The sequence below is a fragment of the Diceros bicornis genome, chromosome 11 (genome assembly GCF_020826845.1).
Source record: "Diceros bicornis minor isolate mBicDic1 chromosome 11, mDicBic1.mat.cur, whole genome shotgun sequence".
Lineage (NCBI taxonomy): Eukaryota > Metazoa > Chordata > Mammalia > Perissodactyla > Rhinocerotidae > Diceros > Diceros bicornis.
The window spans coordinates 53,032,361-53,049,739 of NC_080750.1; the positions used below are offsets into that span (position 1 = coordinate 53,032,361).

Genomic DNA, 17,379 nt, shown 5'->3' on the forward strand with positions numbered 1-17,379 from the left:
TGCTCTGGCTAGGACTTCCAATACTATATTGAATAGAAGTTGCGAGAGCAAGCATCCTTGCCTTGTTCCTGATCTTAGAAAGCTTTCGGTTTTTCACCATTGAGTATGATGTTAGTTGTAGGCTTTTCATATATGACCTTTTATCTTGAGGTAGTTTCCTTCTATTCCTAGTTTGTTGAGTGATTTTATCATAAAAGAGTACAGATATTTGTCAAATGCCTTTTCCACATCAGTTAGGTGAACATGTGGTATTTGGCCTTCATTCTGTTAATATAAGTATTTGAAGTTTTATAAGTTTCTTTTATTGTGAACCCAGAGGGTCTATAAAAGTTTTAGTTGTTTTCATCAGTATTGCCCATCAGCAGATGTAGGTGCTTAATTGTGGGAAGAATTGGGTTGGATATATGGGGCATTTATATGCATTGGTAATTTGCAATGTAAATGCTTGCAAACTGGGACTGCCCATTTTTCGTTAACAAAAAAATTGTAAAATTTTATTAAATTTCTTAAAAAGCATAGCTAATTCACTCTTCTAACATAGGTAAAACAGATGAAGATTATAAGGGAACCCATCTATGATCTGTCTCTGGCCTATTGATAGTGCCTCACTGAGAATGTTCAGGAAGAGCTTGCAATTGCTTAATGGCCTGGATGTGGAGGGGGAGAATTGTTAACTTCCTGATCACAAAGATAGAACAAAAGACTGGGTGACTGACCCCTTTCTGAATGAAAGGGAGGTTACTTCAGTAGACAGAATGAGCCAAAATTCATCGTTCTATTGTCTGAGTTTGAATGTGTCTACTCCAAGACATCCTTGACCTTTTTAACTTGAATCTCTTTTGAAAACTGGAAAAAACAAAACTTTTCAAAGACTGCAAACTTGTTTTTAGATGTAGAAATAAAAAATAGTGACTACTTCGTTAGTACTGAAGTACTGCAGAAATTGTAAGACTTCATTAATTTGGACTTACCTACCTACTGTGTCTGTTGACTCATGCGGCACAGTTGAAGGATAGCTCTTCTCAGTGCTGCCCTATAGCTCAACTTCCTCTTCATTGCATTGGCCTAGCTGGACTTGCATCTTTTGGAGCATGCGTAAGCTCTCACTTTTGATGGTCAAGTCCCATAAATCATTAGCTCCCCCTCCCTCCCTCCATCTCAGGTATAGTATACATATGGAGTTCTGTAGATACTTAGATTTGGTTTTAAAGAGTTCCAGTCTCTATTTGAGTTATCCAGGTTTTATCTAAAGAGCACTACCACCCTTACCTAGAAGCTAGGGAGGCTGGTCATAAATTACTCGTAGATCATGTCACTCCTCTGTTTACCATCTTCCAGATATTAACAGTTTTCCTCAGGCTAATGTTATATTCTCTGGCACTCAAACACTTTAGGGGTCCTCCCATCTCTGACTGTTGTATTTCTTGCTCTTTGTCTCTGGAACTCTCTACTCCCAGTTACCCACATTGCCCTGACCTTCACTTCCTTCATGCTTGGCTAAAATGTCAACTTCCAAGTGAGTTTTTCTTTGATCACTCTATTTAAAAGCTACCCCATCACTGGACAATCAATATCCATCTTCTCTTCTTTATTTTTCTTCATGGTACCTGTCACTTATCTCAGTTATCAGTCTCTTGTTTAATGTCTTTCTCCTCCCATTAGAATGTGAGAATCATAAGGGGAGGAGTTTTTGTTTCTTTTATTTACTGCTATAAATCCAGTCCTATAACAGTGCTTAGTAAGCATTTCCTAAAGGAAGGAGCCAAAAATGTTGTTCTTTTAACCTACTGTTTAAATACAATTTATTCATTTATAAATTTTGGAAAGGAGTGTCTCGTCATTCATCCCAATTTAAATGGTTTTTGTTTACAATTGTGTTTCTTAATTTAAAATATTTTTATAGGAAGTTTCTCTTATTTTGAAAATCCTTATACACCATCCTTCTCACCACTTGCAATAATCTTCTAGTTCATTTAACTTTTAAGCTCAGTATATTGTTTAGAGCTATAAATGTTGATGTTCATTGCAAAATTAGACTGTATCTTTAGTGTACTATATTCAGAATTTTTAGTTATGCATATTAAGAAAAATAGCGAGTTGCTATCACAACCTTGGGTGCAAAACAATTCAGTATCTATAGCTTACCATTGTTAGGGCATTACTTAGGTTTTTTTGCTTATTAATTTTACCATGAAAATTTTATGCTATATGTATGTGTATGTATGTGTGTGTGTGTGTGTGTATCAGAAAACTATTTTGCTTTAAACTGTCCCGTCTAAATATGACACTCTTTGTTTTCCCTTGTTCTTTTAACATATACTGTAATAGTTGGACGTCTAAAAATACTTAGGTTAAATTAATAGTTTAATTCAAAAATATTAACTTATACATACTTTGATTCTTACAATTTTAGTAACCTCAAAATATTTATTATAGGTTGTTCTTAAGAAAACGGATCTCTATGAGGAAGAATTATTTTACAACTTGGTAATCTAAGTGGTTCTTAGATCTGCTTGAGAGACCAAAACAAAAGCCATAGTGTACGTGGTGGGGGACTATATAGAATTCTAGAATTTTAAAAACATGTAATATACATTTCTAAGGAAAAAGTGAATGTCATCATTGACTTTATGCTAGACATACACATTTAACACAACTTTTTTCTACTTTGATAAAAGTATTTTGAAAGTCTGACAGACTGTTTAAATAACACTAATGTATTTCCCCTTTGGTTGACTTGAGTTTGAAAAAAATAACCTTATAGTTGTAACAAATATATGTGTCTTACTTTGGTCACTTATGTGTGGCTTGCTTCTCATTTTTTTCAGGGGGATGTTTCTGGATACCATTCTCCCCTCACGTGATGATAATGGCATACGTCCGGCAATTGGTCAGCGAACCCGTTTAAGCAAAGGAGACATTGCACAGGCAAGAAAGCTGTATAGATGTCCAGGTATTGCACCATACAAACGCAGAAGCATAATTGTGCCTGATAGTGTTCTTCCAGATGAATAAGCCATAATTTACTCAACTGTTTACTTGTCTGTCTCCATGCTGGCAAGTGACACGTATTCAGTTCAAAGTCTAAACATAAAATGAAATAGGAGAGAACTCTGGAACACCCACTGATATAATTAAAAACAAATTGCTAGAAATCAAATTTCAAGCACAGGGATAGTATGTTTTATTTCTTTTAATTTAATGAGTAAAAGAGCAAAAAGCATGGTTGTTTGATGGTTCTTATTAAATAGCTGCATGATTTCATAGTCAAATGCTGAGTTTCCTTGCCAATAGAAAAAAAAAAATCCTTTATTTCAGCTTCAGAACTGACTCCTGAATGATCTTTTCTTTCAAGCACCGTCATTAATGGTATACAAATTTTATTAATTGGAATTTATAACCTCATTGCAAAAAATAAGTTCTAACCATGTTGCTAGTGAGCTACTGTATGTTTTGCTACTGGATAAAGTTGTGAAAAAAAGTTTAATGGAAGGTCTTAATAAGGATGTTCCAAGGGAACACTAGTGTCTTATTGGTCCAAGAAAGAAAAAAGAGCCTGCTTCCAAATTGGAAATGCTGCGTACTCTATATACCTCCTGTATGCTCAAAATGCTTTGAAATATCCTATGTCAAGAAACATATCTAACTTTGCTTAACACAGCTTTTACAAAATTTTTTTTCCATGGAAACCTCCTTTTACCTAATACTTACTTGTAGAACTCACTTTTGGAAATATTGTTCTAGATACTAAGATTACAAGTGGTAAAATAACTATAAAAGTTTTAATCAGCTGCTAGTCTAATATTTTTTGCAGAAAATTGGGGATATGGTGGGTATATTAATGATTGAAGTTTTACATAGATTCTTACATTGAAAATTTGTTTATATTATTAAATTATTGGGAAGTTATATTAATTAAATTTACTATGATTTTTAGTGTCAGTCCAGGAAACTTTCTTTATAAAGTTCAGGAGAGGGCTAGCTAATTCACTCACAAAAATGTAATATTTGCTCATTGATATGCAGTATAAAACCCTTTTGTTGAACAGATCAACACTCAAGTGCAAGCGAGAGTGAGTGGGTTGAATAAGCACAGGAAATAGCTAGGAAGTTCACAGTTCAGCATGGGTGATGGCATCTAATTCATTGATTCAACCTGATGGATTCTGTTGAAATTTCTGTGGAGAGAAAAGGTTTTCTCTCCCTTAAGATTAGATTTGCTAAGGAAAATTGTAAGAAATTATGTGTTTCCAATTTTGTGGTAACAATTAGTTTTCTTGTAATTCAGGTGTATTAGCTCCTTTCAGAAGGACATTTGAGATTTTTTAAATTTAAAGTTGTATTGAAAACCTTTTACATCTTAATGATTCAATACTGAGAGTAAGTTTTAAAATGTTTTCTTTTGTACATAAACATACTTCTATTTAATTTTTCCGTATATCAAAAGATTTAATATGTATTGAATTTAATATATATCAGTTTATTTTATGAATATTTATTTGTTTTATTCATATTTGCATAAATGCCTCTTAAAATGTTTTATGTTTGTATGTAAAATACACATACATGTGTGGTATTTTTTTAAATCTAAATTTCCACAGGAAAGATGAATTTATAAGCAAATGGCCCCACTAAAACAAAAGTCCTGGGTCATCCTTGGCTAATTTCTGGTAGTATTGGATATATTATACTTTTTCATTTCAAAGTAGAAAATTTTGGGAAAGATTATGTGATAGGAGGCAACTAGATAAATGGATAGTTCACATATAAAACCGTTTTGATTGTGTCTCTAAATATATATGTATATACATTACACTTGAAAAGCACACAGGAGATGCATCTGCACATAGAATTGTGGAAAGTTAATCAATAGGAATCAGAAAGCAATCAAACTTATGACACTGTAGTTTAATTTTCAGCCTATGATTCTTGAAAATTAGTTATTAACAGGAAAATAATGAAGTATAATTTTTCCATTTTCTTACTTATAATATAATAATAATTAATGTGTACATTGTTTTGTTAATACAGTAAAACTACATTCATGAAGGCACTATCATCTAAGAGAAAGATACCTTGTGTTTCTAAAGCAGTATAAAAAGCAAGTTTATTACAGCTTATAAATTGCATGGAGGAAGGGAAAGCTAAAAGATAGAAGTACATATTTAAAAAAATAAAAATATGTTAACTTCTAGTTCCCAAAGTCTTTGAGAATGACTTTTTCCTATCTTGGACTTCTTAATGCCCACCAAAAACTCCCTCCCTTTCTCCCTTTTTCTGTGTCTCTCTCTCTTCGGTTTCTTTCTCTCTCCCTCTCAGCCACTGTGTGTATGTGAGTGTGTGTGTGTCTGTCTTTCTCTCTCTGAAGCTGTTAGCTTTGAGCTACATATGGTTATGTATTTAAAGTTAATTTCTTTGCAATGGGGAATACTAGTGATATTGATATAAATAGACTTACCATAAACCAAATAAAGTTTAGCTACACTGATGTGGTAGGTTTACCAGTAACTCCACGTACTTCAATGGAATAGTGGTAAAGATCCATAACTGTACATGAAATCTAAATAGGATGATTTATCCGAGAATCAGCTAGGAAGAGAGTAAAAGTTTATAAAATGAGATCTGGTTATGTCTTTGTTTTAATATAGAAAGGAGAGGAATATAAACCTGAGTATTCCTTTGGAGTTTGTTTTGTTGTTTTTTTTTGTTGTTGTTGTTAGAAATTTCTGGTGAAGAGAGCCAATCAGAGGTATTTGGCTACTTTCATTCCATTTTTTTACTCCTTATCAGTTTATGCTCAAAGCTCTGTTAGATCTGCGTTTTATAGAGCTATTCCTCAGAGTTTAATCTTGAAAGGAATAGTGACCCGGTTCACACATATATGCAAGGTTGTGGCTTTTATAGTCTGTGATAAGTGGGGCCCTGAGTCCAAGAGGGCAAGTTTCCGAGACAGGTGGTAATAAGCAGACTGTAAATACTGTTGCTCCTCCTTTAATAATATAGGAAATGTGTTTTTATCTATCAGAAGATGAGCAGCATTAAAAATGTATGTATTTTTAATTCCCTTAAAACAATATAAATTTATTTGTGTGGGACTTGTTAGCTGATAAATAACTTGTAATCCATTATTATATTTATCTACTTATATATGCCAAAAATATAGATTAGCTTTGTGTGTGAAACCTCAGTTACTTGTATCAGTGCATGCTCATCATGAAAGGGCTCCATACGGGAAGAAAGTTGTGTTTTTAAGGTGATGGAATGAGGATAAGTTTCTTTTAGTTTAGAATTGTTTTTATTGCCATTCCTTGCTCTTGTTTTTAGAAGTACTTTTAGAAGCAGGCAAGAAAAGTCTCCATATGCATTGTTATGTAAAGAAAGAATGTGACCCTTTGCAGCCCTGACACTCTACTGATAGAAGACCCAGCCATCCATTGCTAGACCACATAGGCCCAAAAGGAAAAGGAAGGGAAAGAAAGCGAGAGCTGCTCAACCCTGGGATTGAATAGGTTTCTGACACTGCTGGCCAAAGGCCAATCCTGTGTTCTTCTGACGGCCTTTCTAATATTAAGGTATCTTAAATGACACCCACTAATGCTACTTGCCTACATTACAATCCCTTGAATCCTACACTGTCAGAACAAGAAACATCCACCTGGGGGCGGAGAATGGGTCGTCATTACAACCCTTCGTCTTTCCTTTATCCCAGTAGTTAGCAGTTGGCTAGAAGGAGATCCTCTCTAGCGTGTATGAGTTGTAGTGTATCTTCTTCTCTTTATAATGATTAATTTGTTCTCTTGCTCTCTCTCTTCTTTTGGGCCTTCTTTTTCTTGTGACTCATTTTCTAAACGTATTCTCCTCTACTTTGATCTAATGTTAGGATTATTTTCCCTTTTTATTTTTAAACTGCTTAATTTAACTCTTCTGATGCAGTCGTTGATCTTTATTTGCATTTTCTCTTAATCTATTTTTTCTGTAGTCCTGTGACCCTTTTGCTTATGACTACTTAGTAGTTATACCAACTATCAACCCTAGTGTTCTCTCAGTAAATCTTCGTTAATTAAGTAGGTCAGATAACACAGTAAAATTAGGAAAAATATAAAATAAATTGATGTCTAAAAATAAAGGGACTTCTGAGGATTAGAATCTTCCTTGTTATATAAAAGTATATGTGTATTCACACATGAACACACATACGATCTATGTTCACATATGTGTTCTTTTTTTTTTTTTAAGATTTTATTTATTTATTTTTTCCCCCCAAAGCCCCAGTAGATAGTTGTATGTCATAGCTGCACATCCTTCTAGTTGCTGCATGTGGGACGCAGCCTCAGCATGGCTGGAGATGCGGCGCGTCAGTTCGCGCCTGGGATCTGAACCTGGGCCGCCAGCAGCAGAGCGCGTGCACTCAACCGCTAAGCCACGGGGCCGGCCCACATATATGTGTTCTTAATTTTGGTATACATACAGTGCATACAGAATATCCACGTCTATGGATGCACATTTGTGTGGAGTTGTAGAGATGGAAGACCAGTCTCCGCACACATGGAGTTTGAATACTAGAAACTTTACATTGCTTTAAACACCTGTTTCATTAAATTTATCTTTAAAATTGATATGAGGTTCTTTTTAGTTACCTAGAGTATTAATGTTTTGGTTCCTGATATAATTCTCTGAGGTCCCAGATAGAATATCCTTTCTATATGTGCTTGTATATACACAATTCTTGGCTAAATTTTAAATAATTTTGCATATTGCCAACTTGCAAAAAAATAATTTAGCCATTTTTTTTCCGTTTATTCATCGACCCATTTATTTATCTCCCTGAAAACGTTCTCTAGTTCAGTGGATGGTCCCACACATAGATCATCCAGTAGGTAGCTCAAGCCAGAACTGTGGAGGGCATCCTTGCTTCATTCCTCTCTCTGCCTCACTTCCTACAGCTAGATGTTTCCCTTACAGCCTAGTTTCTCACCTCTACTTCATGCCGCCCCTGGCACCATGGTATGCTTGCCTCCTACCTGTTGCTGCAGCCACAACACTCATTACTGCCTCCTGGCTAAATCCTAGCTCATATTCAGTATTCAGCTCTTATGTCACCTCCTACTTTAAAACTCCCTGGTCTCCCAGGACTCCCGTGGTGGTAAATTTGATCCTGGTCTGTGTCTCTTACTCCTATAATCGTCAGTTCACCCATAATTTCCCATGCTAGAGTATAAGCTTCTTTGGGTTTGGAGTTGGGCTTTTTCATCATGAATTCTGAATCTGATTTAAATTAGGTGCTCAGTATATAGTTGCTGTATAAATGATGAGTCAGCTTTAATACATGAAAGACACTGCACTCGGTGTTATGGCCACAGAAAAAGAATCACAGACTATAGATGTAAATAGCCCAGCATCTGGGGGACCAAACAGATAATATCCATGGTGAGGAAGTAAGTCTCATCAGTAAAGGATGCTAAGGCAGTTCTGAGAGGGGTTGGGCTGCACACTGGATGAGGAAGGCTTCTTGGAGTGGGTATCTGTGCTTCATCACAAGGGATGGTTCGGACTCGGCTAGGCAGTTATTATTGAAGTCTATTTTAAAACATTTCGGTACTTAATTTCACCTTTATCACTCAGATGACTTAGGATTCATTGTAACATTTCCTTATCTTAAAATCATTTTAAAACTATTTTATTTATTTTATTTAAAATTTCAGGGAGCCATAGGGTTCCTTTTAACATTCCTTTATCTTAAAATCATTTTAAACCTTTATTTTATTTATTATATTTAAAAGTTTAAGGGAGCCACCTAATTAAAAATAAGGAGGTAATACAAAGATTATTAGATACATTTTTATTTCTTCCCCCTTCTAGAGTTTGTCAAGATTTTGGGGGAAGAGATTTATTTAATACAAATTATTGTGTATATCTACCTATGTTTTCTTTAGCATTAGTAAAATTATAAATGTGATCCTATAGAATACAGAGAAAGGAGAGCTCTTAACCTTTGGTATTTGGTGGATGTTACAGACATTTGATGGGGAAAATATCTGTAGATGGAAATGTAGGCAGCTGTAAATTTAACCATGCTATTAAAAGGACAAGAGTTTGTAATAATTGCTCAACAACACACAATCCAAGTAGCATATATACAATTTAAACACAATTTTATATTCTGGAAGAATGAAGATATATGTAAATTACCTGATTCAAAAGTGAGATGGATCATATGGTAGAGTATTTAGAAGTTTAAGTTCTTTTTTATTATTAATTATTTTTTATTTTGGTAAGAGACATAAAAAATGAGATCTACCCTATTAACAAATTTTTATTTGCACAATACAGTATTGTTAACTATATGCGTATTGTTGTACAGCAGATCTGTAGAATTTTTTCATCTTGCATGATTGGAACTGTATACCCACTGAGCAACTCCCCAGTTCCCCGTCCCCCTAAGTCCTGGCAGCCACCACTCTACTTTCCACTTCTATGAGTTTGACTACTTTAGAAACCTCATGTAAGTGGAATCATGTGCTATTCATCCTTCTGTAACTTATTTCATTTAGCATAATGTCCTCAAGTTTCATCTATGTTGTAGCATGTGATAGATTTTCTTCTGTTTTAAGGCTGAATAATATTCCATTGTATGTATATACCACATTTTATTTATCCCTTCATCCATTGATGGACATTTAGGTTGTTTCTATCTCTTGGCTATTGTCAAAAATGCTGCAATGAACATGTGAATGGAAATATCTCTTCAAGATCCAATTTTCAGTTATTTTGAGTAAGTAACAAGAAGTGGGATTGCTAGATCATTTAGTAGTGATATTTATAATTTTTGAGGAAACTCCACACTGTTTGCCATAGTGGCTGGCAAACATTTTACATTTCTACCAACAGTGCACAGAGGTTCCAATTTCTCCATATCCTTGCCAACACTTGTTATTTTCTGTTTGTTGCTAATGACTATCCTAACAGGTGTGAGGTGATATCTCATTGTAGTTTTGATTTGCATTTTCCTGATGCATGCAATTCTTGAGCATTTTTTCATATATTTGTTGGCCATCTGTGTGTCTTCTTTGGAGAAATGTCTATTCAAGTCCTTTGCCCATTTTTAAATTGGGTTATTTGTTTTTTTGCTATTAACTTGTAGGAGTTCCTTATATATTTTGGATACTAACCCCTTATGAGATATATGATTTGCAAATATTTTCTCCCATTCCAAAGGTTGCCTTTCACTCCATGGATTGTTTCTTTTGCTACACAGAAGCTTTTTAGTTTAATGAAGTCCCACTTGTCTTATTTTTGCTTTTATTGCTTGTGCTTTTGGTGTCATATGCAAGAAGTCATTGCCAAGACTACTGTTATTCACTTATTTCACTGCTTTTCACTTATTTCTTTTCCAAAAGTTTTATATTTTTGGGTCTTAGGTTTAAGTGTTTAATTCATTTTGAGTTGATTTTTATGTATGGTGTAAGATAAGGGTCCAATTTCGTTCTTTTCTGTGTATGTATATCTAGTTTCCCCAACACCATTTGTTGAAGAGCCTGTCTTTTTCCCATTGTGTAGTCTTGGCACCCTTGTTGAAGATCAGTTGACTGTATGTGTGTGGGATTATTTGTGGCTTCTTTATTCTACATTGGTCTATATGCCTATCTTATGCCAGTATCCAGCTATTTTGATAACTGTAGCTTTGTAGTATGTTTTGAAGTCAGGGAGTGTGAGGCCTTCAGCTTCTTGTTTTCCAAGATAGTTTTGGCTAGTCAGCTTTTATGGTTCTGTGTGAATTTTAGGATTTTGTTTTTTCTATTTCTGCAAGAAATGCCGTTGGGATTTTGACAGCGATTGTGTTGAATCTGTGGATTGCTTTGGGTAGTATGGATATTTTAACAATATTAAATCTTCCAATCCACGAACACAGGATATCTTTTCATTGATTTGTGTCTTCTTTAATTTCTTTTGGCAATGTTTTGCAGTTTTCAGTGTACAAGTCTTTTGCTTCATTGGTTAATTTTATTCTCAAGTATTTTATTATTTTGATGCTATTATAAACAGGATTGTTTTCTTAATTTCCTTTTGAAATTGTTGGTTGGTGGTGTATAGAAACCCAACTGATTGTTGTGTGTTGATTTTGTATCCTGCAACTTTGCTGAATTTTTTTATTAGTTCTAACAGTTTTTTTATGTTGTGCCATCTTTAAGGTTCTATACGTATAAGATCATGTCATCTTCCTACACAGATAGTAGTTTAACTTCTGTATTGTGTTGAGTTTTAGAGTAATTTTGATTAGGACAGTGATAATAATAATTTGCCTTTGTATATTTCTTTATGCCTTTCTTCTCCTAAATATGACTGAGTTTTGTAGTTCAAGGACACATTCAAACGCTTTAGACCACAGTCTTTCTACCTGTGGAAGAGATATCTAAGGGTTAAAAAGAAGATTCAGGGCATAATAACATTTGACCCCTACAAAGCAACTTTATTAAGTGTATGTTAATAAGATAGCCACTTTACAGAAGAGAAACTGAGGCTGAAGCTTTGACACTTACTTGTATGACATAATTAATAAGTGGCACTGCCATGACTCAAGCTGTGTCTTCTCATCCACGTATCTTGCTGAGTAAAGGGACAGACTATACATTTTAACTTAGTAGTGCCACTTTTTCCTTGCTAATTTTCTTTTAGTTCTTTTTTTTTTTTTTTTTTTTTTTTTTTTAAAGATTTTATTTATATTTATTTTTCCCCCAAAGCCCCAGTAGATAGTTGTCTGTCATAGCTGCACATCCTTCTAGTTGCTGTATGTGGGACGCGGCCCCAGCATGGCCAGAGGAGCGGTGCGTCGCCACGCACCCGGGATCCGAACCCGGGCCGCCGGCAGCGGAGCGCGCACACCCAACCACTAAGCCACGGGGCCGGTCCTCTTTTAGTTCTTTTAATAATAAACTTTGCTTTTTATATCTGAGCTTTAACCAACAAATGGCCGGGAAAAGTGATGAAACATCTTCTGTAGTAAGGATCGGGTAGCCTGGGACAACCACACTTACTGAGGAGAGTGTCAGAATGATTACCACAACTTGACTATAGGTGTCTGCACTTCTTGCATTATAAACAGGTGCTATATAATAGATTTATTTAATATTTGAATTATATGCTGTCTTCTGGTTTTTTTTTTTAATTTTAGCGAGTTTTTTTGTTTTACCTTATCAGGACAGTGTTGTTTGTGTACATCTGTGGATTAAATATATTTAATTATTTTAGTTTCCGCTTTAGGACATCCAGTACCAGCATTCTCTGTGGCTTACTGTAGTTTTCAATCATTACAGAATTTATTTTTAAACTGCCATGAAGTATAATTTTTTCATTGAAACACATTCAACTCTCAAATGATTATTTAGCATCTAAACTGATCCTACTTAGAAGTACATTGTTTGCATTAATAAAATCTTAACAAATTTTCATTTTTCTAAGGGTTCTTGTAATGTTACATTTATCAAGGGCCCTAGATGATTCATGGAAAGTGCTGAATTATGTATTTTTGACCTTGAGCATCTTTGTTTTGCTCTAAAGTTGCTTTTATCTGCCTACTCATCTGAATAAATATTGCTTACTCCTACTTTAAATTTATTTTGTTGTGCAAACATATCTATGTTTCTAAATAAATATTTATATAGTATCAGACTGTTTTTACAGCTCTATTTTGTTTTCAAAGTCATCATCTTTCTGTCTTCATTTAACTGAAGATATGCGGAACCATTTATAATTTATTGAGGATTTGAGGAGATGAGAGTTCACCTGCTGGTAGCTATGGCTCTATAATATGGTAATATCTCAATTTGATTTAGTCTCTTTCAGAGAGAAAGAACTGTTCTTTCAAATTGTTGAATGAAGATTATGAAGATGACTGGCTGCAGCAGAGGAATTATTCTTGAATTAAGGATACTTAAAGCAGCCTAGGTTCATGCAGCACATATCATGTCTTAGAAAAGCAACAGGAAAACCCATTATGGAGTGGTTCTGACCACTAACCTTGGCCGAACCAATGAACTAATTACACTCTGTCTGTGCCTTTGTTGAAATGGCCCTAGAGACATCAATCACACAGATCTTGAGTCTGTGCAGCTGATAATTTGCTATTTCAGATGACAGATAATTACTTTCAAGAAATTAGACAGGCTTAGTAAGGGGAAAATATAATTGCTTTTCCAGCAGTTTCTACTTATGATCAACAGAAATGAGAGAGTAAATAAATGTCCACATCTTGTTGGAAATTTTGAAGTTTTCATGATGTTTTTATCTTTCAGTTTTGGGGGGTTTATTTTAAGAAAAATTTTTATTGTATATGACATTTTGGTATCACCTTTATTGATTATATTTTAGTTATTATTTAAGATTTCTTTTTTTTCAACTTTGATGTGATATTCACTGTTAAACTTAGTCTCAATTTACAACAAATATATTAATGGGATGTTTCAAGTGGTCCCAGAGCCACATCAACTAAATACTCCACTGTCCTGAGTCTGAATAAGGGTGACCTATAAGTTGGCTACTGGCTCCCTGGGAATGAATTAGAAAGGTATCCATAAGGAACAATCTTATGAATGCCTGATTATTTATCTCATAATGTTATTTTATGGTTAGCCCTAGTGATGCCATTAAGTGTGCTGAAATTCTGGTAAGAGAGACATAAGAAGAAATTTACTTAGAAAGGAAAAATCCTTATAAAATGCAAATATATACTCTTGTCTAACACCAAAAAACTCAAGGCTTTATTTATGAAGTTCATGTCTTCCACAAAAATTAAAGAATGAGATCTTATGTTTTTCAGGAAATATGAATGTCATCTTTTTAAAAAAATCGAATATATGTATCTTTTTTTCCTTTCAGCTTGTGGAGAAACTCTACAAGAATCCAATGGCAACCTTTCCTCCCCAGGATTTCCAAATGGCTACCCTTCTTATACACACTGCATCTGGAGAGTTTCTGTGACTCCAGGGGAGAAGGTAGTTTATACCATCCAGAGTTCTCTTTTAGTCTCATATAAGTGCAAAGGTTCATCTTCTTTTGAATGTAATTTGCTTTATTTTTATTCTTGTTTGATTCCTCAAATAAGAGACTACAAAAATTCACGAGTTTATAATGGAAATTGCTCAAATTCTGGGAATCTTTTGAATGATGTAATTTTAAAAGAAATGGTAAATGCTCTAAAAGAGTTGAGGTAATACCGATTATGTTCTCAGACACAATGAAATTAAGTTAAAAATCAGTATCAGAAAAATAACTAGAAAAATCCCCCACATTTTAAAATTAAGAAATATCCATAAAATATTCAGTTCAGCCAAGAAGAAATTGTAATGAACATTAGAAATTATTTTCAACTATAATACAACAAAAATACTGAATAGCAAGCCTGTAAGATGCAACTAAAGCAGTACTTAGAAGGAAATTCACAGACTTAAATGCTCACATTAGGAAATAAGAAATACCCCAAACTAATGAGGTAAACATCCATGTAGAGAGACTAGAAAAAGTGCAGTAAAATAAATGGAAAGGTACTTAAAGGAGGAGGTAATAAATAAAAGATAAATTTAACCAATGAAAATAACATGATACAAACCATGAACAAAGTTGGTACTTTGAAATAACTTAGAAAAATGGGGAAATGGATGGAAAGAAATCAAGAAAAAAAAGATTAACAGAGAAAGCACAATTATCTAATATTTAGAATAAAAAGATTATTATAACTATAGGTGCTTTAGATACCAAAATGAGAATAAAAGAATATCTTGAACATTATGCCAATAACTTAAAAAATGTAGATGAAATGGGCAAATTACTACAAAATATTATTTACTATGTTGCTACTTAGGAAGAAATAAAAAGCTTGAATAATCCTATAACCACAAAGCAATCAAACTAATATTTAATTTAATTACTAGATTTTTTTCAACAGTGAAAATCCAGGCTCAGATGGCTTAATCAGTGAGTTCTACCGATAAACCAAATAAGAAATAAATATAATGTTATATAAACAATTCCAGAGAATGAAAAAGAAGATATGCTCTCCTATTTATATGGCTAGTAAAACCTTGATAGTAATCTTAACAAGAACAGTTTAAGAAAGGAAAATTTAAACCCAGACTCACTCTTGAATATGAATGTAAAATCACCCCAAAATTACCAAACCAAATGCATATGTATATGCATGTATATATTTGTTTAAGTATGTGTGTGTATATGTATATGTATTATATATTATTTATATATGTTCCAAATGCATATATATGCATGTATATGTGTATATATGTATTCTATATTATTTATATATGTTTGTGTATGTAAGTATGTGTGTATATATAATGTGTACATATATACAAACACCATTAAATGAATATCTCAATTAAACTAAGAAAAAAACTCTACTAATGATTTAACAATAACAACAAACCATGAGCAAACTAGGAATGGAAAAATACTTTCTTAATCTTATAAAGAGAATCAATAAAAATTATTGCAAATACTATTATTATTGGGGAAATTCTGAAAGTATTTCTTTTGAGATAGGTAAAAAACCAAGTATGTCTATCTACCACACTACTTCTTTTTCAACATTTTGGTGGAAGTCTTAGCACATTAAGGCAAGAAAACATGTAGGGATTGAAAAAGAAGACATGAAATTCTGTTTATCATATTTAGTTTGATTGGTTTTATAATTTAAAATTATTAAGAAATGAATAAATCTATTAATTTCTGCATTCTGTCTTGAACGCTAACCTTAAAAGTCTTCCCAGACCAAGATTGTATTGATATTAATCTTTATTTTCTACTAGTTATTAAATGACTTTTGTCATTTGGTTTTGACTAATTCATCTGGAATGACTCACATACACTTTGAGTTTTGGTGGGAATGCAATCGCAGTTAAAGAAAGTTTGATATTTCTGATAATTGAATGTTGTTAAGAGAATCATGGATGTGGAGCTGTCCAGAGTGTTGCAATACCTGAATGAAACATTTCTGTAACATAAATGGATTTTATACATAAAAAGTGACAACTGACTTGAAATACATAGATGCATACATAATTCTTTATACAGTTATTTTTAATTTAAGAATTATAAGTCTATATTGTAATATAGTTAGAGGTGTTGATTAATTTCTGTTTAGTTTCTTTGAATGTCTCTGAAAATATATTGTGAAAATCATTCTTAAATATGTACTGAAGAACAAAATATAAAAGATGATAAGGCTTCAGAGCAAGTTTAAAACTATATGTATTTTTGAAAAGAAAATATTATAGAATATGAAAAGTTTTGGAACAAGATTAATCAAATTAAATCATCTCCTAAGAGCAAGATAATATCTGGAAACGAAGTTTCCCTTACCAATTGCAGTACCCATACTGTTAGCATCCAAAGTTAATTCACTTTTCTTGTATGTATGATTACCAATAAAACTGTATTTTCCAAAATGTTGCAAATAGGAAGAAATCAACAAATCTATCATCTTTTGTATTATTTTTTTTACTATTATATATGATGATGAGCAAATAAATTGTATTGTTATAAGTGGCCAGTGAACAATATTAGCTCATTTTTCATTCTTGTGTTTTTATTATTTTCTCTTTTTTAATGTTTGGTTTCATTCTGCTCTTCTTTTTTGCTTTTTTAGTTGGAAGTTTAACTCATTAATTTAAAGCATCTTTTCTTGTCCACTGCAAATGTTTAAGGCTATAAATTTCCTTCTAAGAACTACTTAATCCGAATTTCACCAGCTTGACATATAGTATTTTTGTTATTTTTCAATTCTAAATATCTTCTTTGTCTTTATTTCTTTTCAACCCCACATATTTTTTAATAACATATGTTTTTCTTATTTGCAAACATATGTTATATTTCCAAGCTTCCTTTGCTTATTAATTTCTCCCTTGGTCGCTTTTTGGTGAGAGACTATAGTCTGTGTGATGTCAGTCTTTGAAATAGCTTGAGGCTGGCAGTATGGCCTTGGAAGTGACAAATATTCATAAAAATAATCTTTTAAAATGTGTTTTGTGCAATGGTTGGGTGCAAAATTCTATATATAGGCATTAGTCTTTTTAATTGTGTTGTTTTATATTCTCTATATTATTGTTTTTGACTGCATCACCATAAAATATTTAGAAAGGCATGTTAATATTTGTCACTGTTTGGTAGATTTATTAATTGCTCTTTACAGTTTTAAAATATATTTTTACACTATATTATTATATAATGAATCTCTTCATCTCTAGTCGTGGTTTAGGTTAAAACTCTATTTTTTCTGACATTAATAAAACTACATTTTCTTTTGATTAATATTTTTGCCTGGGATATCTTTGTCTTGCTTTAGACATTCAATCAGTCTGTGATCTTGTGTCT

The 17,379-nt window shown here is 33.0% G+C and overlaps 1 protein-coding gene across 1 annotated transcript in view; it reads left to right on the forward strand.

Annotated features, from left to right (window-relative positions):
- Positions 1-17,379, forward strand: part of TLL1 (tolloid like 1) — a 196,890-nt gene that overhangs the window by 108,939 nt on the left and 70,572 nt on the right. The window contains exons 8-9 of the mRNA XM_058550317.1: positions 2,829-2,953; positions 13,873-13,988. Coding sequence (XP_058406300.1) covers positions 2,829-2,953; positions 13,873-13,988 — 241 coding nt within the window. The remainder of the gene's footprint in view (positions 1-2,828; positions 2,954-13,872; positions 13,989-17,379) is intronic.